The 26,088-nt window shown below is 33.0% G+C and overlaps 3 protein-coding genes and 1 pseudogene across 4 annotated transcripts; 2 read left to right on the top strand and 2 right to left on the bottom strand.

The window, feature by feature from the left end:
• On the top strand, positions 1-7,459 carry LOC110646028 (probable pectate lyase 5; annotated as a pseudogene).
• Positions 7,460-8,644: 1,185 nt separating this feature from the next.
• Positions 8,645-13,941, bottom strand: LOC110646027 (T-complex protein 1 subunit epsilon). Its single transcript, XM_021799322.2, has 9 exons — positions 13,554-13,941; positions 12,625-12,943; positions 11,489-11,837; positions 11,202-11,334; positions 11,039-11,091; positions 10,222-10,324; positions 9,400-9,566; positions 9,179-9,292; positions 8,645-9,045 (listed from the first exon to the last, which is right to left on the bottom strand). Exons 1-9 carry the CDS (start codon positions 13,750-13,752, stop codon positions 8,875-8,877), a joined length of 1,608 nt encoding a protein of 535 aa, XP_021655014.2. The 5' UTR covers positions 13,753-13,941; the 3' UTR covers positions 8,645-8,874.
• Positions 13,942-14,620: 679 nt separating this feature from the next.
• Positions 14,621-15,264, top strand: LOC110646030 (uncharacterized). The gene has a single exon (XM_021799323.2). It carries the CDS (start codon positions 14,733-14,735, stop codon positions 15,057-15,059), a length of 327 nt encoding a protein of 108 aa, XP_021655015.2. The 5' UTR covers positions 14,621-14,732; the 3' UTR covers positions 15,060-15,264.
• A 2,380-nt stretch (positions 15,265-17,644) lies between these two features.
• Positions 17,645-24,000, bottom strand: LOC110646033 (actin-related protein 3). Of its 2 annotated transcripts, none has more exons than XM_021799327.2 (9): positions 23,487-24,000; positions 22,912-23,368; positions 21,162-21,308; positions 20,517-20,609; positions 20,229-20,348; positions 19,391-19,501; positions 18,818-18,943; positions 18,661-18,724; positions 17,645-17,939 (listed from the first exon to the last, which is right to left on the bottom strand). In XM_021799327.2, exons 1-9 carry the CDS (start codon positions 23,531-23,533, stop codon positions 17,812-17,814), a joined length of 1,293 nt encoding a protein of 430 aa, XP_021655019.2. In that variant the 5' UTR covers positions 23,534-24,000; the 3' UTR covers positions 17,645-17,811. The 2 variants fall into 2 exon arrangements, with proteins under 2 accessions (XP_021655019.2, XP_021655020.1); XM_021799328.2 differs by having other exon boundaries at positions 18,626-18,724; positions 23,487-23,999.
• Positions 24,001-26,088: the final 2,088 nt, after the last annotated feature.

The raw sequence follows: 26,088 nt of genomic DNA on the forward strand, positions 1-26,088 counted from the left end.
ATGGTTGGGTTTTCAGTGGTGGGTCTTGGCACACTCAGGTTTGCTTATATTATAGGGTTTTATCTTCTTGGGGTCTCGGTTCTGGCTATGATTGTGTTATAAGGTTTTATCTTCATAGATTAATTTAATATACTTATCTTTTCAAATGTATAATAATCCTTCTCGTAATTATCATAATCATTCTTTCTGTCCTTCAATAATTAATTAATGATAAAGTATTTGATTATTGATTTAAAGTTAATGCAAATTGAAAGGCTAACTACATTAGTTCAAACTTATAATTATAAGTAAATAAATAAATATAGACTTTATATATGGCCAAACCTTTGATCATAATCTGAAAATTTTTATCTACTCATCCATTATGAACTCAAGATATAATTATGTGAGACTCATGTATTTAAAATGTGATTTTCACTATATATCTTATATCTTAAATTTATGGTAAATCGAATTTAAATGAAAAAAATTCATCATAATCAATAATGGCTTTTTTTCTTCTTTTCTGCCTTTCAATATTATTTTGTAGATTTTATGTCCTTACATATAAAAGATTTTATTTTGGGTCAAATTATAAAATTTTATTAATTTTTTTTCCTATGCATGGCAACTTAAAAAAAAATTAAAACAGTAAGTAAGAGAATGTAATTATTTCATGCATTTATTATAATATATAGAATAAAAGTTTGGATGTCAAGAATATTGAATACCCATATCCACAAATTACCTATGCCTATATATGCTAGGACACAGGCACTAGGCTAGCCTAAAGCGTAGTGGCCTTAACTAAGTATATACATTCCCAACTCTAAGGCTCATTGGCCCACAATATCAAGAAAAACAAAACAATAGGATTAAAAATAAAACTTTCTTTTCAGAGTTTTTTTTTCGACACACACCTGTAATAATAAATAATCAATTTGGGAGCTCGGCTCACCCTCCACATACCAACTGAGAGAAAAAAAAGGTTAAAAAAAAAAAAAAATCCTCTCAGCAAAAAAAAAAAAATACAGGAGAGTGCGTTTCGACTCAGAGAGCATATGGATCCTCTCTCTCTCTAAATCCAAAAGTTTCAAAAGACAAAAACAAACTTTACTTTGATAAACCAACAAATCAAATCAAAGTAAAGAAGAACTCAGCGTGACTACCCCTCGAGGGATCGTCGGTCGAGAGAAACAAGCAGTGTGACTACCGTCCTATCTTTTCTCACACACTTGAATGACATCATTGTGGGGGGTGGGGCGGGGGAAGAAAGGTATCTGCTCACACGAAAGACGTCGCTAGTCGTGTTTAAAAAATCAGTATCTCTCCCTATACCTAGACCTGCACAAGCAAAAGGCTCAAACACACTTACTATTCACATCATCCATATGTCCACAACTCAATCATCACACACCCCCTCTCCCGACCACCAAATCAATCAACAAATGATCTTTACCATACATTTAAATATTTAAAAATGATAGAGCCCATGTTACACAGTGTAAATGTGCGAAGGAAATGCTGCTATTTTGAGAATATTAACCAGGGTTGAGCAGAATTCAGTTTAAACTGAAAAATCGAATCGAATTGAATCAATTCAGTTTAATTTGTTCGGTTCGATTTTACATTATAAAAATTTTGATTATTTTGATTCGATTCGGTTTTAAAAAGGAAAAAATCAGTTAAACCGAACTGAACCGAATAGTAATTTATATATTTAAATCAAATCAAATCAAACCGAATCAATTTTTGAAACTGATTTATTTTTATGAGAAATTTATGAATTATATTTAATCTTATATATATTAATTGTTTAATTTCATTGATTAATGATTATTAGGTTCAAACCAAAGTCAAAATTAGATCAAATAACTTAAAAATCAAGTCTAAATTAAAAAATCAATTAAAAATCAAAATCAATCGGTTTAAACTGAACCGAACCGAACCGAAACAGAGCGATTCGTTTTTTCACCCATTTCGATTCAGTTCGATTTCTAAAATTTAAAATTTAATTTTTTAAATTTAATTCGATTCGGTTCGGTTCGAACCGAATGCTCACCCCTAATATTAACTATATGGCATGTGAGTTGATCTACCCACCTGCATGAAATTTATTATATGAAATAAAACATTTTTCCTCTTTCTCATGAAACTTCAGAAAATTAAAAGAGATATGAAAAACCTAATAAACCATACACACACTCTGCTTTTGGAAACACCTCAAAGCCACATATGGAGGAGCTTTAATTAAGCGAAAGCATTATTTCAACAGATTGTTTGGGTTCAATTTGTATTTGGGCTGGATTTTTTTTTTAATAAAACATTTAGAGATAAGAGGAATTTTTTTAAAAATTGTTAGAGAATTTATAGTAGAATTTACGCATCACTCACCCATAAAGAATTTCAATAATAATTAATGACATTCATACTCGAAATAAAATGTATTAAAAGTTGAATCTTTAACTACGAAATTTATACTTTAAACTTTTTTGCTTTATAATACTGAAATTTCTTTTTTTTTTTTTTAAATAAAAGCATTTATGGCCTTCAAACATTGCACATGCTACTCATCTAATGATTATGTTAAAATTTGTTTGGTTGGGGTAACTTAATAAGAGAAATTAAGGGAGTGTGAAAGAATGGATTGTTTGATTGTTATGATTGTTTAACTTCTCAAGACTTCATAGAAAAAGTAAATTTCTTTATCTAACATAAGAAATCTTAACTTTCTTACCATCCAAACACTTTTAAATAATACTATAACTTATTAAAAACGTACTTTCTGGGAAGTAAATTTCTTAAAAAGCAAATAAAACCTTATTCTAATATATTGTTAATAATTTTATATTAAAATCTATATTATAGGTTGAGAAAATGTTTAGGCTTTAAATTAGAAAGAAACAAAAGGTCCTTTCCATTTAGTTAAGAATAATGCATAAATGGATTTGGCTTTTAAGGTGTATTTATGATGAACTTGTCATTCTTGCCACTTTAAATATGAGGATGATCTTTCCCACCTAAAAAACGACATGCAAACTCTTTGTTTACAAGCCCTTTAATTATGAAAGTTAGCATTCGAAATTAGCTAGCTGCCCATATTGAATCTGATGAATAAAAATAAACGAAGACAGTAATATGGAAAACTAGATATGTTAGATGAAGGGCTTTGATTAAATACGACTTGTTTTATGGGAAAAAGAAAAACACTTAAAGCAAGTTAGATAGAAAATGGATAAGAAAAGGGAGAGAGGGTGACTTCATTTTCAACAGGACACCGACACCAATATCAATACTAGAGAAGTGTCGGTGCATGCTTCATTTTAATTTATAATTTAATAAAGAGATATTTTTATTTATAAATAATTATAATAAAATTCATCCCCAAAAAATATTATGAAATTCTTTGTATGCTATTAATTTGACTTGATCTTGAAATTCTTTATTTTTTTTTATTGATTAAAAGTCTATATATATATATATATATATATATATATATATATATATATTTGAGAATTAAAATTTATAGTATGGCTCCTTGTAGCCACTAATATAATACCACCTTTCAGTGATATATACTGTTCCACTTTATCCTCTCTCATTTTCATATATTCATTTTAATTTTATACCCATTGAAACTAATTTAGAAAGTAATAATTAGATCATTATTAAATTTTAAAGAATTTAGGACAATTTACTATTTTAATTTCTCCTCTTCTGATTTTTACTTAATATTATCATGTATTTATTGAATATGGTCAATTTAACTTATTTTTAATTTTTATTCTAAATTAACTCAAAATTTTAATGTTAACTCTATTTAGTTTAAAAACTAAGAAATTAATGAAATTAAACTTCTTGATTTGGGTTAATTAAGAAATTAAAATTAATTAAAAAATTAAAATTTTTTATTTTTTTCTAAAGTAATAAATTAAACCTAAAAATTTTAATTTTAGCTAAACTGAGTTTAAATCGAAAATTTTAGATTAATTTAGATTAAAAATTTAAAATTAACTAAATTAAATATCTTAATAATACAAGGGTAGAATTAAACATTTAGCCTTTGATTTTTTGAAAATAATAAAAAAATGTAAATGTACTTCAAAATCAAGCATATCTCACTTATCTAATGGTCTGTTTGGCATTGCTGTTGAAACTGCTATTAAGAAAATCACTTTTTAAAATATACTAGTTAAAGAGTGTTAAAAAATAATTAAAAATTAAATTTGATCAGTTTTAATCATGAGGACACTAAAATAATAAAACAGCTTTTTTTAAATTATTTTTTCTCAACAGCATCTAAAATGGTACTTTTATTCAGAAAAGCAGTTCAGTCTCTGAAACTCAATGCCAAACAGGGCCTAAGTCTATTCTAGTTTGATCTAATGGCCGAAATCATATTACTTAGTTGATAGATTCAAATTCAATTCTCCACTCTCTCAATTCTCTACTTAAAAATATATATCTATTATACATATCACTCAAAATAACATTTTAGAACTAAAATAATATACTAAAAAATTAAAGTTCTATATATGAAACTAAAATATTGCCAGCCATTTAATTATTTTTGACAAGATAAATACTTGAATATGAATTTTATCAAATATTTTTTAAAAAATTTTATCAAAACTCTATAATATTAATGTAAAAAAAAATTGATATTTATTTTGTTAGAAATTTATTTCTAAGTTGTTTAAGAATATAGTGTGATATTTCTAGCACAAAATATCATAAATAGATCATAATCAAAGTCAATATTAAATATAGGTTTGGCTATATAAAGAGAAAGTAGCATATGATTGTAAGACTTCATTTGTTTCACAGAAAATATTTTTAAAAAAATATTTTTCTCACTTTCTGGTGTTTAGAATACTTAAGAAAATGAATTAATAGAAAATATTTTTCTGATTAAAGGAAAAATAAAGTTATTTTTAAGTAAAATAATTTTTTTTAAAAGAGTCATTTTTTCATTTTATAAATTTTGATAATCTTATTAAAATATAAAAATATTTTTCTATATATGATATAAATATATACTATTAATTTAATATTATAATTAAATAATAAAAATTATTTTCATAAAAAATATTTTTATATATAAATTATATTTTGCGAAATAAACAGAGCATAAATCCAACTCTATGTCTCATAGCTCTTTTATAAGCGTTGATTTATTACACTATCAACCAAACACTTAATAGATTACTATAGCTATGAGACAACATTATATAATTTGATAATTACAGCAAATATAAAGTTATGAGTGTCTAATTAAATGTAATTTAAAAAAAAAAAAGAAAAAAAAAAGGAGTTTTCCTTAACTGTCCAAACTAACAGATTTGGACCGTTTTAACAGAACAGTCAAGTTGCCTACATTTGATAACGTAATAAAACAAACTGATACTCTGCAGTCCATTCCCTCTATAAACCCATCTCATTGCATCTACCTCCCAACATTCTTTATTTTCGGTGCCCATTTCTTGCTCCCTCCACACAAGGAGATCAAGCCAGTGGCAATGCCAATCTCTCTGTTATTTCTTTTGCTACTAGCAGCTCCAAGCTTCATTTCTTCTTCACCAGTTCAGGATCCTGAACTAGTAGTAGAAGAAGTACACAGGTACGCTTATGCTCTTAGAGGTCACGAGTTGGAACTCCAGTTTACTTTATGCTATGCTTACTAAGAAATGTGATGCATTCTTTATTGTCTTGTTTATTTGTTTCAGGAAGGTCAATGCTTCCAGGAGGAATCTGGGGTTTCTCTCCTGTGGAACCGGGAATCCGATTGACGATTGCTGGAGGTGTGACTCCAACTGGGAGAAGAACAGGCAGAGGCTAGCAGATTGTGCAATTGGGTTTGGTAAGCATGCCATTGGTGGAAGAGATGGTAAGATATACGTTGTTACAGATTCAGTTGATGATGACCCTGTGAACTCAAAACCGGGGACTTTAAGATATGCTGTTATACAAGATGAGCCTCTATGGATAATTTTTGCTAGAGACATGATGATCAAGCTAAAGGAAGAGCTTATAATGAACTCTTTCAAGACCATTGATGGAAGAGGAGCTAGTGTGCACATTGCTGGTGGTCCATGCATCACTATACAATATGTGACCAATATTATAATCCATGGTTTAAATATACATGATTGTAAGCAAGGAGGCAACACATATGTGAGGGACTCCCCTAGCCATTATGGGCGGAGGACTATGTCGGACGGTGATGGGGTATCGATCTTAGGTGGGAGTCATGTGTGGATTGATCATTGCTCTTTGTCTAATTGTCATGATGGGTTGATTAATGCCATCCATGGTTCCACAGCTATTACTATTTCTAACAATTACTTGACTCATCAAAACAAGGTTATGCTCTTGGGTCACAGTGACAGCTATACTCGAGATAAGAATATGCAGGTCACAATTGCCTTCAACCATTTTGGAGAATGGCTTGTGCAGAGAATGCCAAGTTAAATGTCCAATTCAATACTTTGTTTTTGTTTGGATATGCAAAATCGTCAAGACCAAATTCTATTTCTAAGCAATTTTAAAGGTGCACTTCCTCAAATCGATCTAGTGCATTAAAAATTATTATTCTGGAGTGGTGATAAGGTTATGTGGTTCTGATAAGAATTTGTTCTGTTTTTACCCACATTTGCAGGTGTAGACATGGGTACTTTCATGTGGTGAACAATGACTATTCACATTGGGAAATGTATGCAATTGGTGGAAGCGCTGCTCCTACAATTAATAGCCAAGGAAACAGATTTCTTGCTCCTAATGATAGATTTAACAAAGAGGTGGGTATACTAAACGATTTGATTTCTGATCCATGGTCCAGAATGGTACAATTTAACATAAACATGTTTACTAAAATTTCGGGTGACTAAACATGAGGACGCACCAGAGAGTGAGTGGAGGCATTAGAATTGGAGGTCAGAAGGAGACTTGTTGCTAAATGGTGCATTCTTTACCCCATCTGGAGCTGGAGCTTCTTCTAATCATGCCAGAGCATCTAGCTTAGGCGCAATACCATCTTCCCTAGTGAGTTCAATCACAGCAGGATCAGGTGCACTTTTTTGCAAGAAGGGTAAACGTTGTTGATTAGTGAGTTTGCTTAGAAGCCCAAGATTGCTCACCAGGAGTGATCAAGCATCAAGCAAAAGGCAAAATGTTAAAATAGTTGGTTTAAAAAAGATTATACAGACAATTGTGAGTACATGGGAATTAGGGTCATCTTCTTGTATGATACTTTGTAATTTTCCTTCTTTTAAAAAATTTTTCCTTGAAATTGATGGTTACATACCCTAGAACCTAGTCCTATAAGACAAGACCATAAGGTAAGGGGGGTATATGGGTCACATGGATGGTACAATAAGCGTGGATTGAAACACTAACAAAATGTAAAACAAAATGCCTGAGTAACTTCATTAATGAGACCCTTTTCTTTGTGTGGAAGTGCTTACAACTACACGTTTATGTCTGTTTGACAAAGTTGCAATGGTATCTAATGCTTGTGCCTTGTATCAAAGGGTAGTTTTTCTATCCGACCATTCACCCATCACACAACGATAACATTGAATGCTTCCGTTATTAAATTAGGCTCTTGTCTCCGGCAATTCCTATTGCCATAAATAACACTCACCATCCCATCTAGTCTAGAAAAGAAAAGATGAAAAAGAAAAAGGGTGTGCAGAAATGGAAATGATAATTTTTTTTTGTCCATTCCGTCTCATTTGTTTATTTTAATTTATGATCTTTTTAGTCACTTGTCATTGTTAAAAGTAAATGACCTATTGATTAAATTTTTTAGCCTAATAATAAAGGTAGATAAGTGTGTAATGAGCTTATGTTGTTTATACCAGCGGCTTTTACAAATTCCATCATCCTACCTAATGTAATTAACACATCGTAGCAGAGTACAAGGCTATAAGAGAAAAAGGGATTGCAGCATTTAAAAAATAAATTAAATATATAATAAGCAAGTCAGTAAAATGAAAAGAGAGTAAAAGTTAGGCGAAAATATATGTTCCAAACTCATTTATGGGTGAATCCCACTTAAATTAAAAGTCCAACCCATATAAAAAGTGGTACACATGCACCTATGATATGCATATTAGTACTCCAATATAATATTGATGTACTAATAGATTCAAATACGTCGCAAAGATTTAGTTGGACAAACAACCGAACCCCACCCCCACCCCCACCCCCCCTTTCTTTTCCTACGCTATAGTCTATGCTACAGATAAAGGACAAGTATTGCCAACATTGTAGGAACAAACCAACTACATTGTAAAGAACCTTCATGCGGGACCTGAAGCGTTTTCCCAATAGATGCATTTCTACCATCTTACCTTTAATTATGATCAAGGACCTAAAAAGAGCATTGCTTGATGCTTATCCCTTTCTTGCCCAATTAAATAAAGGGAAGAAAGAGCTTATATGATCTACCATCAATGATGCACATATAATTAAAGTATATGAACCACCCAGAGCCTGACATGGTAGGCTACCTGCATTCCTCGACAGGCACCTCCTACAAAAACCAAAATCAATAAATACAAGCCTCTAGTCGAATTTGTTCTATCTTATCCTGCACATGTGGGGCTCCTACGCATTTGCAAAGGCATTGAAGTTAATGTGGTTTCAGATGACAAAGGCAAAAGGAAAAAATAGCTGCATTCCATAAATGCGTGATCACAAGACATCAAATCAGTAAACAGTGAACAAGAATTTTCATGCCAGATATCCAATGGACGCCAATCCAAAATTTATAAGCTAAAACGAGATCCCATAAAATGAACATCTCCAAGAGACTCATCATGCCGAATCAAGCCAACAATGTATTATGAGTTTCATTGTTGGTTAAGCAGTGCATAGAACAAATACCACACCTCAATAATCAGAAGGTGAGATGACATCATCAATTTTTAATATCATTTTGACAACTTGTGTTGCCAGCAAGATCTGCTGTTGCTTCCCTATCAGTGTCTCGAAAACGTTTTGTTCACTCATGTCATTTGTGCCAATATCATTGCAATCTATTCCACAACGAGGATTGTTCTCCTGCATATTCATTAGTAAAATGAAAATTAAAATAGTTAGCATGGATTGGAGGACAACATGACTTACAAAAGGAGGGTGGGTCAGAGACAGAAGCAACCATCTAGGATAAAATTGGCTATCATATCCCATTTACCTTAATTTGCTGAGATTTCACAGCAGATAGTGTCTCAATGGGTTGAAGGCCGCTATTTTCTGCAAGTGCCATTGGGATGGAATCCAAAGCATCAGCAAATGCCCTGATGGCATACTGCAGATAAAAAGAAGTAAACGCCATTAATATTCAAACTAAAACATAAACCTAGAGGAACAACAGGAATCAACAAGGCAAGAACAAAAAAAAAAAATGTACCATACCTGCTCAACTCCAGGATATCTATCAGCTGCAGCCTCTACAGTAATTGAGCAAGAAATCTCAGCTGAGCCACCACCGTATACAATAGAATTGTTGCGAATGAGATTCCTGGCCACACACAAAGCATCATGGAGGCTACGCTTTGTCTCTTCTATCATCATTTTGTTACCTGATACATCATCAAACACCAGGGCCTTGTATAAGATCAACCAAATAACTTTTAAGACCTGTCATCTATCACACCAGCATTCTTTCTAGTTATTCAACATTGTCCTCTATTCTTCTTTTCCTTTCTTACTCATATAAACTTTTTGCAGTGCTAATACATAAAACAGCAAGCAACAAAATGCCTTGCTTGTCATGGCGAAAGTAATATAACTAAGCAATTATATTCCAAATGGCAATTGAAACTTGAAATTGCACCAGAAGTGCCATCACCAACAGCATTTCCTTTTTTTTCCCCCTTCCACTTGGATAGTGTAACACCTAGACATTCTTACGCATGAAAGGTATTTTCAAATGCAAGCATCCTGCATTGCACTGAGTAACAGTTTTACATTTGGAGATCATTTAGGTGCTATATCTCAAAGAGACATAGCTCACAGATAATGATTAATTGATTACTTCAGGGACAAATGATATGAAAATAAAATGCTCATAATTAACTTGCATCATATTCTATAAAGACCTCATGAAATCACTACTATGATTTGGAAGAGTAACTCAAAGTATCATCAATCACTATAACACTACAAGTTAAACCAAATCAATAGCAATACAGAACAGGCAAGGACCAAAAAGAAAAAAAAAGAAAAAAAATCTACCTCCACGAATAAATATAGTAACAGCCCTTGAATTTGCACAGTGTTCGATGTAAAGCATTCGATCTTTCGTTGTCCCAAAGGACTTTTCTCGAACCAAACCAGCCTTCAACATATAAAATGGGGTAAAAATACCAGATCAGAATTGCAATCCAAAAAGAACAAATGTACATGAATCAAGTGGAGAAATGGAGAAAATATAAATTTGAAATTTTCAAGTTCCTAAATAATTTTTTCTAAAACCACTGAAAAAATAAATACGACTATATTCTGAAAACTTATGCGCCTTGGTTCCAGGCACAAGGCTCTAGAAAGGCATTCCCTTTTTCATTTCACCTTTGGCGTGCACTTTCATTGGCAAAAAGGATTACCACTTAAACTTGATATTTATCAACCTATAAGAATCTTATATAGACGGACGATGAAGATTTTGGAATTAGGATCGTTGGTGATAATTAGTCATTAAAATCTCATCAAACCAGCACACCCAAGATTGCAAACCTTCCATATTTCCATTTTCAACACTACCACTCTATTATATATATATATATATATATATATATATATATTTTAAAATGTTACATTTACACTGCCAAAGGAAAAAGGAAAAACATAACATTTATTTGACTTTCATGAATATTTTAACTTTTGCGCCTCACCTCACTCAGGCGCACGCGCGTACCTTGTGCCTAAGCTCCAGGACCTCTTGGCACCTTAGTGCGCCTTGAGCCTTTAATAACTACAATCATTATGTGCTGACCATCCAGCCAAAATTTTCAAAATAAAAAATGACAAGGAAAAAGGCAATAAACAAAATTACCTTGCCCAGCTTTTCAGGTGTTAATTCCTGGAATCGTGGTACTATTCTTCCACCTACAAAGACAATATACCAATACACCATCACTTTGCTGACAATCATTTAAATCCCTGCAGCAACTATATTATGCTTGAGAACTTCACCTATAAGCTGAATTGAAACAAACCTGTGGCTATCGCTATCAGCTCTAACTCCACTCCACCAACCCATCTAACTGCAGGCAAGTTCCTGTGCATTAATAAATGATTTGCCTCATCGTCAAACCCCCATTGACAGATAACCAAGGTAGCACCAACATCCTGTACTCAAATTTAACAGAAAGGAAAAGATGTAAACAAGATAAACAGAACACAAACAACTGTCCCAGTAATTCAAAAAAAATAAAAATAAACAAGTTCCCCCTCAAATTAAATTTCAAGAAGTTTAATGGCGAGTCAATAATGGAAAACCAACCTTGCATTTCTGAACCATGTCATCAAAATACTGCTGTTCTTGCTTACGTAGAGTCTGAAACTTTTCCACTGTATCAATATCCACCTTATGTTTAGTCTTTGGCTTAGGTGGTTCAAAGGGGCAAGTCAAGATAGCAATTTTTGCATCTTTAATTTGTTTCGGCATCTGTGGATGACTCATATCCTTGTCAACTACTATTCCATATATTAATTCAGTATCTTCCAATTTGCCTCCTACTTTCCCTTCAACTTTTATCAAATCCAAATTAACATCCTTCCTCTCTAAATCTGCGACAGCAAGAACTGCTTTTACGGCAATCTCAGCCAAACTGCGCTTGCATCTATTCACACTGCAAAATAAAGAAGAAAAGCTTTAAATTCGAAATACATAACATGGAAGACAGCTACACTTTGAAAAGTGGTGGGGGAGGGGAGGGGGTGCGGAGGGGAAGAGAGATCCTGAGTGATGATTTAGAAGGGCATTTCATTTTAAACACCCTAAAGTCAGCTATGCCGTAGCAATATCCCTTCTACATAAGTAAGGTTCAATAAGAAACATGAAAGCTAGGGACGTTAATTATGAAAATAGGCTAAACTTGAATTTCCAGACAAACTATCAAGATTAATACAAAAGCAAAGTTTTATAGGTATTAAATTAGGCATTCAGTGCTCACTACTATAATCCGAATGGATCAACCTCACTAGGTTTGCATCCATAAGGAATATCCACTTCTATGTACAATTGTGGTATGCATTTGGCAGTGACATTAGCAGGCAACAAAAGAAATTTATAGAATAAATAAAAGAGAATATTGTTAGCAGTACAATTAAATTACAAGACACTATGAATGGTGTACATCCAGAAAACAATATGATCTAGAAGCAATAACTGATAAAGGAAACTTGTCTATCACATGGTAACAAACTCATGTACACTAAAAATTGAACACAAAGAAAGGAACTTTGTACTATAATGCAATACGGAAAGCTTCAGAAAACAGCATAGAATTGGAACCACAAAACATCCAATATGACAAACTACGGTAATGCTAAGAAAAGACCAATTGGCACAGTGATGAATCATATTAAATATGCTTTCAATCAGTGTAGTAATGAAGAGAGTAGAAGCAAAGTTACATCTTTGAGGACAAAGTAGTCATGCAAGTTTGAATTAATGGCTCTAGATTTGTCACTCCAAAATCAAACTTCTGTGCTATATGCTCCAAATTTTCAAAAGCTATTCTAGAAGCCATCTCATAGCCCTCTGCTACTCGAATGGGATGAATTCCACGTTCCAACAGCTTCTCAGCCTGCTCCAAAAGTGCTCCAGCCATAACAACAACACCTGTTGTACCATCACCAATTTCATAATCCTGACTCCGAGAAAGCTCAACCATCAGCTTCGCAATCTGATTGTCCACATCCATCTGCTCCAAGATCGTAGCACCATCATTTGCTGACAAAACAAATAAATAAAACGCATCAAGGCCGTACTAGCAGACAATCAATCTCATCCATTTAAAATTTACTTACTAAACAAGAGCAATAAATGCCAAGATGAAATAATAGAACATTCCCATGGATAACAAGTAACAAGAACCTATTTTCACAAGACCCGTTAAGTCTTATTCTTTCAAGTCAATTTCTAGATTCCAAGTCAAAGATCTAACAGAGTAATCCTAGTATAGCAGTTACCAGGCACATAAGTGGGTTAATCTCAGGCATACCCATGATGGATAACACAAAATGTTCACTGATCTAAATGATTCTAACCTTCTATTCCAACTTTCCAAGATGATATATCCCCCTCTTTATCAAGTTTCAAATCAAAATGATGGTCAATATGTACAAATCGTACTACTTCCATAAAACGGTTCCATTACGTAAACAACAAACCATAAACCCTATTCGAGCATCAGAAAAATAATTATATAGAAAAAGCAACTACCATCAGATCAAAACGCAACCAAACAATCAAAACTACCTACATTGAACTCTACAGATTCAAAAGAAAAAAAGAGATAACAGCGAGTAAGAGGAAAAGATGCAGAGGGAGGCGAACAGACTGATAGTAACGTCGCCGTCAGGACTCTGAAGCATCTTATCCATGCCCTTGGGGCCGAGAGAGGTACGAAGGATACGAGCAACAGCTCTTCCAGCGGAAATGTTAGCTTTTTGAGCATCTAAACCTCGCAATCGAGTCTTCTGCTCCTGCTCTTTTAATATAATGAACGGCCTTCCGAACTCGTCAAAGGCCAACGCCATTTCTCTTCGATTGTGCTCTTCTCTGCAGTGATTTTTCTCTACTTTGCTTGCAAACTCTGCAACTAAGAAACCAGAGAAATCGAAATGGGGAAATGAAGGAACTGAGGAAGAAGAGTGTAGAAGCTCCCGAGTCCTGAGAGAGGGACTAGTGTTATAGTAGTGGCTGGATGGATCGCCCACTCGCTCGCTGGCTCCGAGTTTTCAAAGCCCTAACTTGGCGGTCATTTTGTTCACCTGCCCCCTTCTGGGTTGGGCTTTTGATTTTTTTATTGTTATTTTAGATGAGGCCCATTTCAATCTAATATATATATTTTTTAATAAATCACAGTTATTTCCTAACCTATTAAATTAGGCTTAATTTTGCCCCTATTAAAAAAATTTATTATAAGATAAAACGCTTTTAACGGAGATTTTTTTATTTATAAAAATTTAACACTCGATTTTATTTAAAAGATATAAAATTATTTAAACTTACAATTATAAACTTATCCTGTTTATTATAATTTTATTGACATAAATTAGTTAAATTATTACAATTAAAATTATAATTATAATTTTATATACATAAGTTTAGCTCAATTTTATATAAATTAATCTGTTCAATAAAATAGGTTTAAAATGAATATGTATATACTAATATTAGAATAATGAACAATAATATACTGCCATAAATAAACTGAAATAACTAAATTAACTGAAATTAGCTTAATAATGACCAAAAATAAACCTGAATCTCTCATGGCGATCCTCACTCCTCGGGAGAAAACCCTACCACCTTTTCCGTTCACTTTCATCCATTCCTCAATAACCAAAACAACTATATAAGCTCTTCCAATCTCTCATTTCTTCATCAGCGTGTCTTTTCTTGCAGTGTTTCTCTATATATATCCTAGAGTAGAGAATTACTGCTTTTCTTGAATAAGAATCTTTAAACAACAAAAAACCAAAAACAAACAAGTAATTTTCATAAAAAAAAAAAAATGGCAAGCAAGGCTCTAATTGTTTCCCTTCTCCTTGTTGCAATTGTTGGGGTGGTTTCAGCAGCTTCAACTACTCCCTCCACCCCGGCCGCCACCACCGCCGCCGCTGCACCTGCTAACAATGATACTATTGGTAATGCCGACGATGGTTCTTCTACAGCAGCAGGTGCACCTGGGGCTGCTTCTAGTGAGGTTGCGGCTGGACCATTAGGCAGTGCATCATCAACTAATCAGAATGCTTCTGCTGAATCACCTGCCAGTGGAGCCACTTCCCTCCAGGTCTCTGCTATTGCTGGAGTTGCAGCTGTTGCTAGCTACTTCATCTAAGCTTTTTTCAATTATTTATATACATTTATGATTCTTTGTCATGTTAAGGAAAATGAGTACTTTCTTTAAGTTCAGCTTATTGTGCAGAACGTGAACTTAAAGATTGTCCAGATAAATTTCGTGTTTGTTGATTTTATGTTTCATTTTGTTAATTGTAACTTGAGATTAATTCTCTAGATCCATCTGAATAAAAGAAGTTGATTTCATTTAATTACTAAATCCAATGATATGATTTTTTCTAATGAGTAATTAAGAAAGGGAATAGAAAATCAACAATAATAAATTATGAAAATTCTTCCACACAAGCAATTAAACCACAAAATAGAAAAACTCGAACAAACTAAATAAATTCAGACTGGAATTAGTAGTTTTATAAATTTGCATATATAAAGATAAACTAATCAGATTTCGAATTAAAATAGTAATCTATGCTTTAGAAAATTTCACAGTGAATGCTAGGTATATTTTTAGGAAGTTATGAAATTTGACTTTTTTTTTTTTTGGTCTTTAGTAAATATTTTATATGATATACGAAGAAATTTATAAACATTTAGCATCAAGAAGTCTAGTTAATGTTAAATAAAGTCTAGTTAATGTTAAATATTATAGTGCAATTAATTTACTTTCAAATAAATTCAAAGAAGCTAAAAAAATTCCACTCCAAATTTATGAAATAGCCACTCAAACCCAAACCGCCTTAATATGAAAATTGAACATATCGTCATGTTGGGTATGATATAATTAAAGTTTTAATATAATTATAATTAAATTGCATATTTGATTACGTTATTTGATAATACAAAAATTTTGACGCAATGGAATCTCAATTACATAATGTAATCAATTATATTTAAAGTAAAGTAAAGATGATTGCATATGAAGATGGATGATTATTTGTTTTTATTTTTTTGTTTATTAGTAATACTACCACCACTACTACTAATCGGCCACCATAACTACTATCACTATTACCCTAATCCTGTCACCACCGCTACCAACATTACCACCCACCACCATCATTATCCTACTACTATCGCTATCACCATCACAATCACCACCACTTGACTATCACTATCATTATTTAGCCACTATCATCTTTACACCACTACCTCACCTTGCTGCCACCACTACCACCATCTAATCACCGTTGTCGCCGCCACCACCACCACTACTTAGCCACTACTACTACTCGACTGCCAATCACTACCACCATTATCATTTATTATTAATACTATAAATAAATTAAATATTAAAATAAAAATTATCAATAAATTACATAATTTATATTTTTATTTTGTAATCAAATATAAGAATGTAATGACAATCACATTATAACTTTAATTGCATTATATAATTGATTATATACATTACATTACGCTCTACCAAACGTTATGTAATAATAAGGAGTAATGGTTATAATAATTAGTAGTCGAATGGTAGTGGTGGTGGTGATGGTGGCAACAACAATGGGTAGGTGATGATTGTGGCTAAATGAAGTAGTAGTGGTGACAGTGGCCGAGTAGCGGTAGAAGTGACAATAACTAAATAGTGATAGCAGTGGTCAATGGTGGTGGTGGTGATAGTGATGTTAGCAATAGGATGGTTGTGGTGGTTGTAGTGGTGAAAGATGGGGATAGCTAAGTAATAATAATGGTGGTAATGTTAACAATAAATAAAAATAATAATAATAATTACATTCATTTTTTAATATGTCACTTTAAATATAATTGATTATCTTAAGTATAGTATAATTATATCAAATGTTGTAATTAAATATATAATATAAGGATTACGTTATAATTTTGATTACGTCGTACCAAATATGACTTTAATAGTTTACTTTGTTGATCTCAAATCAATATCAAATGTTTTTTCTTTTTAACGTTGACATAATGACATATCAATGACATTAATATGAGACTTACATGATCAACAATACACATTCGTCTTGTCAATATTATTTAACGATAACCAACGGCTTGAACCATATTTACTTGCGGAGGAAAACACAGAATATCAAACTTACAAAAATCAAATCACATCTCCTCGTATGTCAAAGCGCAAAATCACATAATATTATTTTGTATTTTAAAAAAAAAATATTCCCCCTTATAAGATTGTTATAACGCATGAACCTTAGCCCCAAGGAGTAAGCCACTGCAACACATAGGAAACATGGCCCTGTGCCCAAATGCCCATACGTCACCAAAAGGTTGTAGAGTTGGAGTGCATACCTCTTCAATGATCGACATTACAGAAGACATTGAAAGTACGTATGGTTCAATTAAGATAAAACAAATTTCTAATTCCAACTAGCAGCTACACTTATCCAACTCATGCAAACGAATGTGTATATATAAATAATGGTGTTATAATCGTTCACAAAAAAAAAGAGGAAGATGGAAAAAAAAAAAAAATATATATATATATATATATATATCATTATCATAATCTAACTGAGCTGAAGTCTAAAAATTCAGCTCGACTATGTTTACCTAAATGACAGTTCCTGGCAGGGCCTATCAGCAACACAATTGACTGCTATCCTATAGATTTTGAGAGACTGGAGGTAACCAATGAAAGAATCAAAACAAGAAACCCATCTGACCTTGCTACGATTTAGATTGAGCATCCATACTTTACACTGCCTCTCACAACCCATTAATATGGATGAACACACAAAGATGTAACAAGGGAAGTGAATTGAGGCACATGATGGCAGTGGAAAATGGTGTTAATCCAAGGAACATTGTTATCTGAAAATGCCAGTTGAGACATCTGCCAAGTCAGAACTTTGCATTAATACATTCCCTTGAAAACAGGATTTGTGCGGCATATGCTTGCTCCATATTCCTCGTATTCTGCCTTTGTGTGGCAAGCCTGCACAGGAGTAAAACATTCTTTAAATTTGAAATCGCGATTTGAATCAGGAATACATAAAAAAACCTGGTGAGGTAATAATAAGCATGAGAGACAGTTATCAACCCCAAAAACTAATATCACCTCATAATTCAGAGAAGAACCTTGAATCAAGCAGATGCAAAATAACTAAATTTTTTTTACCTGAAGTAATGACCAAAACAACTACAGTAATACCAACATAACAAGACCTACAAAGCTCATCTAAAGCAGCAAACAGCTGATAATGATTCCTTTTTATCTCAACATACCCAAAAATTTAAACATGTATAGACCAAAGCACGGTTTCACTCATCTGGCTCTAAATTTTGATTTAAAAAAAAAAAAAGCACCCTCAAGGATTCCCAGGGACAAAAATGGGCACAACTGGCCAACTTATATTTGACTTGCATGATAATACCAATACGATTTCATATTGGGTTTCAAATGGAAAAGTCATATAACAGTAGTTTCTCCTATTCTAGCCCTACAACAAAACATCCAATTTGAATCAAGACAAGATGGCAATGAAAATGCTTGGCAGATAAGCAGTTGTCAAAAGAGTAAAGAACATAGAAAGAGGGAATTAACATTGACTCTGTGCTTCCAGATCCCTGTGAAATATGTGAAGTGGCCATATAGTTTCTAAAAGGAGAGAGAATTCATACAGCAAAAAATTCAGGTGTTGATGCAAGAACAGAACCTCCAAACCAAACAGCAAATCTCTGGATGGGATGACTGACCACATTAACTTCCACTGGTTGCGACTGCAAACCCAGAAATAGAGATGCTCAGTCTTTTATGTAATAATAGCCACGCCATAAAAATAGAGGAAATAATATAAGGTTCAAAACGCTTACTTTTACTTCACCATCCAGTCTAGCTTCAGATGCAAGAACCCTTGCATCCACAATCTTCTTCAGATCCCTTTGCAACCTTCTACCAAAGTCCTTGAACATGGTTGATCCGCCAGATAACACAATATTCTGAGATGAAAATCAAAACCAAGACGTAGCAGCAAGTCAAAGAAATATTCTATGAATGAAATAAGAAGATAATGTGCAAATATAAAAATGGGTAACCAATCAAATTACCAATCAACAAATCTGTGAGAAGATATAACTAATGCCAAAGTTTATTTTAAAAAATTTTAAAAAATATATTAAAAGGAAGATAAAGAATATATGGTTCTAAATATAAAACCCTCCGATAATCGGTGAAGAAAAATAAGAAAGCAGCACACATTTATTAGGCATTCAGGAAAGCAGTCCAATCCATAATGTCCAAGACCCAAAAATACAAAGAGTTTTCCCACTAAAATTTTCACGTTCTTTCCAACATTTGGGTTTAAAATTCTTACAACTCATTGGAATATATTACATCTATGGGCCACAGTTAGCATTATTTGTTTTCTTGGTATAGGTATACTTCACCTTATACAAAGCCCTCCTTGTATCAATTGGTGCAGACTGAATGCACTTGTCTATTACAGCTGGCAAAGGAGTGGTGAAGTCACTGCTATAAATCTCTGGATTAAAGAAAACCTGGAGAGCAAGTTAGCAAACCCTCAGAACAAAGAACTGCAGCATGTTTATATGAGAAGAACACATAAGCAACAAAGTCCACTGGTTTTTACACAATGATCAACATGTACTAAAGTATTATCCTCAAATACTAAAAAATTGTCAAATTCACAATCCTTTTTTTTTTCCACAAAATAAATGAATAAAATCTAGTAACTTAAGAAGATACCAAGTAGCATATAATTTTTCTAAGCACCACGTTATTCCACAAGACTGACTAAAACAAATTTCAGTCCTGAACAAACAAAGATCTTTAGATTCACATGAAATTAGGATAAGCAAAAGCCATGAGGAATATAATATTAGTAAAGAACAGAGCCAACTAGCACAATAGTGATTACAAGGAAAAACAACTTTTCTGGGCATGCAAATGAATGAATAGAAAATCTCACCAATCACCTAAATGGGATGAATGCAGAACAAAAATGCTTCTATGGTGCCATGTAATAAAGAGATTCATATTAACATGCAGGAATTTTCACAAGTTGATTAGTTCCCATGGTTATAGAGGCTTCACAAGCAACTCCAGCTGGAATTGCTCAAGAGGGAGGAGAACACGGTATTTGCATCAACCAAATATTTATTAATATAATAATCAAGACCAAACTTGATTAAATTTGGAGAAAGTTCTGGGCAGTCATTCAATCAAATATTTAAGGCTATGGCAAGAAGAAAAGGTAGAACAAACCTCAGGGCCAAGAAATCGTTCATAACCAATGTCACAGGAGTATGGTGCCCCAGTTTTGGGTTTAATACCTCTCCATTGCTTAATATACTTGGCTGGTTCTTTGTCATGCTTGTTGTACTCCTGGCAGAGTTATATTTATCACATGAATCAGACATATGTAATAACTAGCAGGGCAGAATAATGTACTTACTGCAAAGGAAATTGTCATACTTTTGAAGAAGCAATTGAAATTATGCCCATATGTTTCACAAATCTATTCAACTCAAAATTTAAGGGGAGAAAAATTACCTTAACAATGTCAGAACAAGTGTAGCAATACATTTCCTTCACTTTTCGAGCGACATCAAATGAATCTTCTGGCGGTACATTCTCTCCTCTTTCCTGCAACAAACAATTTTAACAAGCAATAAGCCACAGCTACAAATTACTACCAAACAATCTGCAAATTCACAATACTGTGCTACTAGTCAAAACATTTAAAATTATCTCTTCTGGAGCCATTTAATGACTTCCATAAGTGTGATGTGGTGTTTAAAGCATTTGAAAGCTGAAAAGGCCAATCCAGTGCACTAACATACCTGTGTCACCAGCACTCAACCCTTGACGTGATGAGTTTTTATTCAGTAGAAAGACAACAAGCTCCCAGGAACATAATTATAGTAAAATGATACAATCAAGACACCGTTACTTTTTACCTTTCAAACTTAGTTTATATTAATTTTTCTGAATTTTTTTAATTTTCTTTGTTTGGTTTTTAACAGTCAAATCAACTGAATCAATCAGCTAACCAGCCCAAATTTTGAAATACTAAATGATTCCTACCATTCAGCAGTTTAGAACCAATGGTTCAAGCTATTAAAAAAAATCAATGATTAAAAAAAATAAACAGGACTTAATTGAAATAAGCCCTACCATTAGACATCAAAAACATACCCGCATGAGCTGCTGGATAAAGCGAGTGACATCTTTTCCAGCAATGGGAATGGACTTAATGCTGCTCCCAATAACATAACCATCAGCAACAGGTACAACATGAGTAGTCCCATCTCCAACATCCACCACAACTCCTGTCATCTCACACTGAAGAGAACTGTAAGTCAATCTCAAAGCAAAAAGATCATTATGTTGGAAATTAAGAATACATTAAGAACATGATAAAATGTATTTAGATTTCAGTTAAAATTTAGAGGGCTTTTTTTATTAGAAGAAAATGGTAGCACAATGTATGACCAAAATTAAACACATTTTTTAACTGTCTAATCATGAAATTTTAAAGAAAAGCAAAAAAAAAGGTAGCTAAGCGCACTTGCTAAACACACAAAATCAAAAAGCCAACAACCACAATCATCAATTATAATTGAATTACAATCCTTTATGGCTAAACGCATTAACAGTCGGTGTCAGATGTAAAGATACAACTAGGCAACCAAAACAGCAGAGGACTGGGATGACTGAATAGCAAAATAGCAATGGTTCAATTCAATGAACTCAATATATTCCTTATGAAGCTCCATGAAACTGCAGTCCTTCAAAATACCTCTGTTCCTTGAGAATGCTAGCAAGCCTTTCAGAGCCAATACATTGAGGCCTCTTTCATGTACTTAAATATTATGATTTCAGGACAAATGTTTATCAGACCAACATTTTATAAGGTATTGCTTACCCAAGCTACTACTCCTGATACTTATCTATAAACATTTTGTAGAAAGACCAATTGGCCATGCAATAATATTGAGTGCAATGATGCAAATAATATCAAATCCAATGCCCTCATATACTTGAAAATACAAAGGCAAAGGATCATCAATTCATCACATTTACGTTGGACCAAATTTAAGGCTGATCACCAACTATTCAACTTAGCATAATAAAACTTTAGTTCCACAACAGTTTTAATCCTAAACTAGTTGAGGATATTGTTCATTATTTTTAACTTTATGTGTGTGTGGACATGCCATGAATAATTCTAGCCTCAGGCAAGTCCACCAAGGATCTCTGGACATGATGTATCACTACCTTCTATAGCATGCCTTCCTGATGGCTTAGCTTACCAACGCTCTCCCAGAGAAATGCATCCAAAGCCTACCTATAGAGTCCTGAACGTAGTGTTCAATGGATTAAATTATTCATTCTGAGATTGCACCTTCCAATAAAAAGATAAATATGACGGAAAAATAAAATTCAAGTTGAGTAATGCAGCAGAGCTTTACTTATATGTCAGATCGCCATGCTAAATTACAAGACTTAAAGTAAGAACAAGAGCTTAATGCAGCAGATAAGCTCAGCATTTTCATAAAGAAGAAACACAATGGTTCAAAAGGCACCCAGCCAGGGAATGTGAAAGTCATATACTAATTCGGTCCCCTCACTTGGGGTTAACTATTTTCACATTCAAATCTTCAGCATTCTCCTTCAGCTTCAGCATATGTCATTTTCCTGCAATTAGCTTGCAGATACGTTATAATACAAGTAATTGCCATTTCCATCGCCAGTTTCAAGACCTAAAACCAATTGCATAGCTCTAAATTCGACAAACAACATAATTCTGAAAACTTAAAATCCTAGCCATTGACATCCGACAACACATAAGTAATCATTTCAAAGCTATCTTTATTCAAATTCAATCCCCCAATAGAATTTACATTATTGAAATAAAAAAAAAAGGCCCTCAAAACCAACCAACCTTGGATGTTGTGTATCCTGCCGCTAGAGCAAGCACCGAATTGACCGCAATATAAAGCCCAGGAACGTTAAATGTCTCGAACATAATCTCACCGGTGTACTCGCGACTCTCCGGTGCAGTAAGCGGGCTCTCAGTCAAAAGAAAGTAATGATCCTCTGGATCGCATCGCAAATAATTGAATATACATTGCTGCCAGTACCTTTCCATGGCGTCCCAATTGTCGACTTGACCATGTTTGATTGGATAGCTAAGATTATAAGTATTACTCGATCTGGATTTGACAAAAGCCTCTTCTCCAATAAAGAAGTCTAGATCGGCCATGACCCCCGCGCTATGCTGCGCAAGCCAATTCGCTTTTGAAGTTCTGGATTGATTTAGAAACGAATCGTTTACAGCTACTACAGTTGGCAAAATAAAACACGGCTCTACATTTCCAGCAAAACCCATCTTAGTATACCTGCAAAACAATCACAAAAACAAACAAAATTCACAATTCAGCAACAATCCCAATTGGGAAATTTCATCAAACATCAGCCGTGCTCCTCCACATTTAAAAAAGAGAAAAAAAAAATTACCCGGTTCCGTTGTCGATGACAACAGCAGGGCGAGAGGTAGGGTCCATGGGAAAGGGAGAGGAGGAGGGAGATAAAACGATAGTAGAGAAATTGAAGAAGGATCTGCGAGGGAGATCCAATAAAGGGTTTAAGGGAGAGGTTCATGGTCAGGGGCGCTTAGAGAAGCGCAAAAAGGAAGGTGAATTGGTGATGGTGATGACAGCAGACTTGGATCCCAAGTGAAAGCAGCGACTCAACGACAACGGCAGGCTGGAGTTGGTGAACAATAATGATAAAAATGTACCCATCTCAACAAGAGCACATAAAATTTGTTCCTTTCATCAACTTCAGCATCATCATTTCTCAACAAGAGCACATAAAATTTGTTCCCTTCATCAACTTCAGCATCATCATTTCCACTCTCCCTCTTATTAATCTGAGTATGAACCTCTTCGATTTGGATTCTTTCCTTGCCTATCCAAACTTCACACAAAGCACCCCAACTCAACTCTTAAACGACGAGTGAACTTTTTTTGTATTCGTTTTTTATTCTTATTTTTATTTTTTATTTTAATTGACTATTGTACGATTTTCCACCGTCAGATTGTTCAACTTTCGTGGGATCCATTGGTGTTAGATAAAGGGAAATTCTCATTTAAGTCGGTCTATTATAAATAAATCTAATATCTAAATTTTATTATATATTTTCTATTTTATATGTATGTAAATTCAGTTTAAAAAAAATTAAATCTTAATGGGACATATTTAGAAAAAAAATAATATATAATAATTTTTATTTCAATTATAATTAATAATTTTAATAAATTAATTATAAATATTTTAAATAAAAAATAAAGACTAATTGTTGCCAAATTTGAAATAACATGTAAATCTTGAAATCACTAACGTTACATACACTGTTTATTACATGATTAATTTTTATCTGGAAATAAGGCATTAATATTTGGTAGTTTGGTCTTGAATAACAAGGGAAAGGAACATTCAATTTAAATTGAAAATATTAAATCAATATAGCATTATTATATTTATTTAGTTTAATGTTTTAATAATTCTGTTGGATTCTTTTTTATTTTTTTAAACCTTTTTTTTTATTGTTTTCAGATCAAGTACAATGAACATACTGAATTATGTACATTATATTTGATATTAATTTGTATAAAAATATTATTATTATTATTATTATTATTATTATTATTATTATTTAGACAAGTACTCTTGAAAGCCCAACTTCAAGCAGTCCATCATGGACCATAATCTCCATAAGGTACTTTCTACTTGAAAGGCCACTATGTAACACTCTAACGAAGACATAGGGATTCTATTTGTGGACTGGTTTTAACGTAATATTTATTATTTTAATTATGATTAAAATATATAATTTTATATTATTTAATAATATAAATATTTATATCGGTGTTTATAATTATCAAAACAATTAATTACGATTAGAATATGCTATAGAAACCCTTAAGAGTCCTTTATTTTTATCTTTTTTGGCTATATTTTGATAGTAAGAGTGTAACAACTTGATTTTTTTTATATAAAATATTTTTAACCGGACTACTAAGTTATTACTATTTTATCCATGTTGTTAAATTAGTATTTTATAATAATAATACTTTTTTTATTTTATAAATATTATTTTATATGTATTATTATTACTATTATTTATTTGTAACATTATTATCATCAAAATCAATTAGATTTGTTTAAGAATAAATTATATTATATGTAAAAATAATTAAATTTTTTAGAGTATTATTATTATTATTTTCAAAGTTTTATTTAATTTAAATATAATGAAAGAATTTTGGACCTATTTGAATATACCTAAAAAATTAATTGACTGAAAGGATAATTAAAAGTTAAAAAAAAAAAAAAAACACACCCAGAATTTTCGAAGACCCCAGTCACACCACACCCCCCCCCCCCCGGGGCACCTCACGCCATTTTCTCCCCACTTCCCTTCTCTCCGTTTCTTTCCTTTTTCCGGCGACCACCCTCCCACTTGACGGAGACTGGTGAGACCAAGCCACAAAGCACCATCTGATGACACAACAACAGTCAGGTTGGCAGCGAAAGGTAGTGTTTTCCAGCGATTTCAAATAGAGATAGAGAGGAGAGAGAAACTTTAGCGTCCTTTTTTTTTCTGGTGATGTGCACATCGGACAACAGATCTGAAACTAATGTTCAACTCCCCTCCCTCCAAACTTTCTTTTTTTGACCAACCATGCCCGAAATGGTAGTGTTTCCAGTGAGGTGGAAGAGAGAGAGAAAACAATGGCTTTTCGGCAATTTTCCTGACAATCCGGCCGTCGAATCAGTGATCTGAGACCATCGATGAACTCAGCACATTAAGACCTTTAAGATGAGACTAACCCCGCTCCAATTGGATATTATTTTAAAAAAGCGATCATCGGACGATTTAGATCACTCGATGAGATTTTTAGGCCTTTTCGATTCCCGTAAATTAAAAATAATTGTATGATAATTATTAACAATTTTCGAGTTTCGTTTAGGTGTGATTGGATCGACGACAGCTCACTGACACTCGGGACTGAGTTTTCAGGCTAGTCCAGGTGTTTGGTGGGTTGTTCTAGAA

The sequence above is a fragment of the Hevea brasiliensis genome, chromosome 10 (genome assembly GCF_030052815.1).
Source record: "Hevea brasiliensis isolate MT/VB/25A 57/8 chromosome 10, ASM3005281v1, whole genome shotgun sequence".
In the NCBI taxonomy this organism is placed as follows: domain Eukaryota; kingdom Viridiplantae; phylum Streptophyta; class Magnoliopsida; order Malpighiales; family Euphorbiaceae; genus Hevea; species Hevea brasiliensis.

What these genes read in the sequence shown, in the direction of transcription:
- LOC110646033 (XM_021799327.2), bottom strand. Translation starts at nt 23,533, where the DNA reads ATGGACCCTACCTCTCGCCCTGCTGTTGTCATCGACAACGGAACCGG. An exon ending in GTCATCGACAACGGAACCGG is followed by an intron (nt 23,369 to 23,486) that starts GTAATTTTTTTT and finishes ATTGTTTTGCAG; the next exon opens with GTATACTAAGATGGGTTTTG. An exon ending in CTTGTTCTGACATTGTTAAG is followed by an intron (nt 20,349 to 20,516) that starts GTAATTTTTCTC and finishes TAACTCTGCCAG; the next exon opens with GAGTACAACAAGCATGACAA.
- LOC110646027 (XM_021799322.2), bottom strand. Translation starts at nt 13,752, where the DNA reads ATGGCGTTGGCCTTTGACGAGTTCGGAAGGCCGTTCATTATATTAAAA. An exon ending in ACATGGTTCAGAAATGCAAG is followed by an intron (nt 11,335 to 11,488) that starts GTTGGTTTTCCA and finishes ATTTGAGTACAG; the next exon opens with GATGTTGGTGCTACCTTGGT. An exon ending in CACCTGAAAAGCTGGGCAAG is followed by an intron (nt 10,325 to 11,038) that starts GTAATTTTGTTT and finishes TATATGTTGAAG; the next exon opens with GCTGGTTTGGTTCGAGAAAA.
- LOC110646030 (XM_021799323.2), top strand. Translation starts at nt 14,733, where the DNA reads ATGGCAAGCAAGGCTCTAATTGTTTCCCTTCTCCTTGTTGCAATTGTT.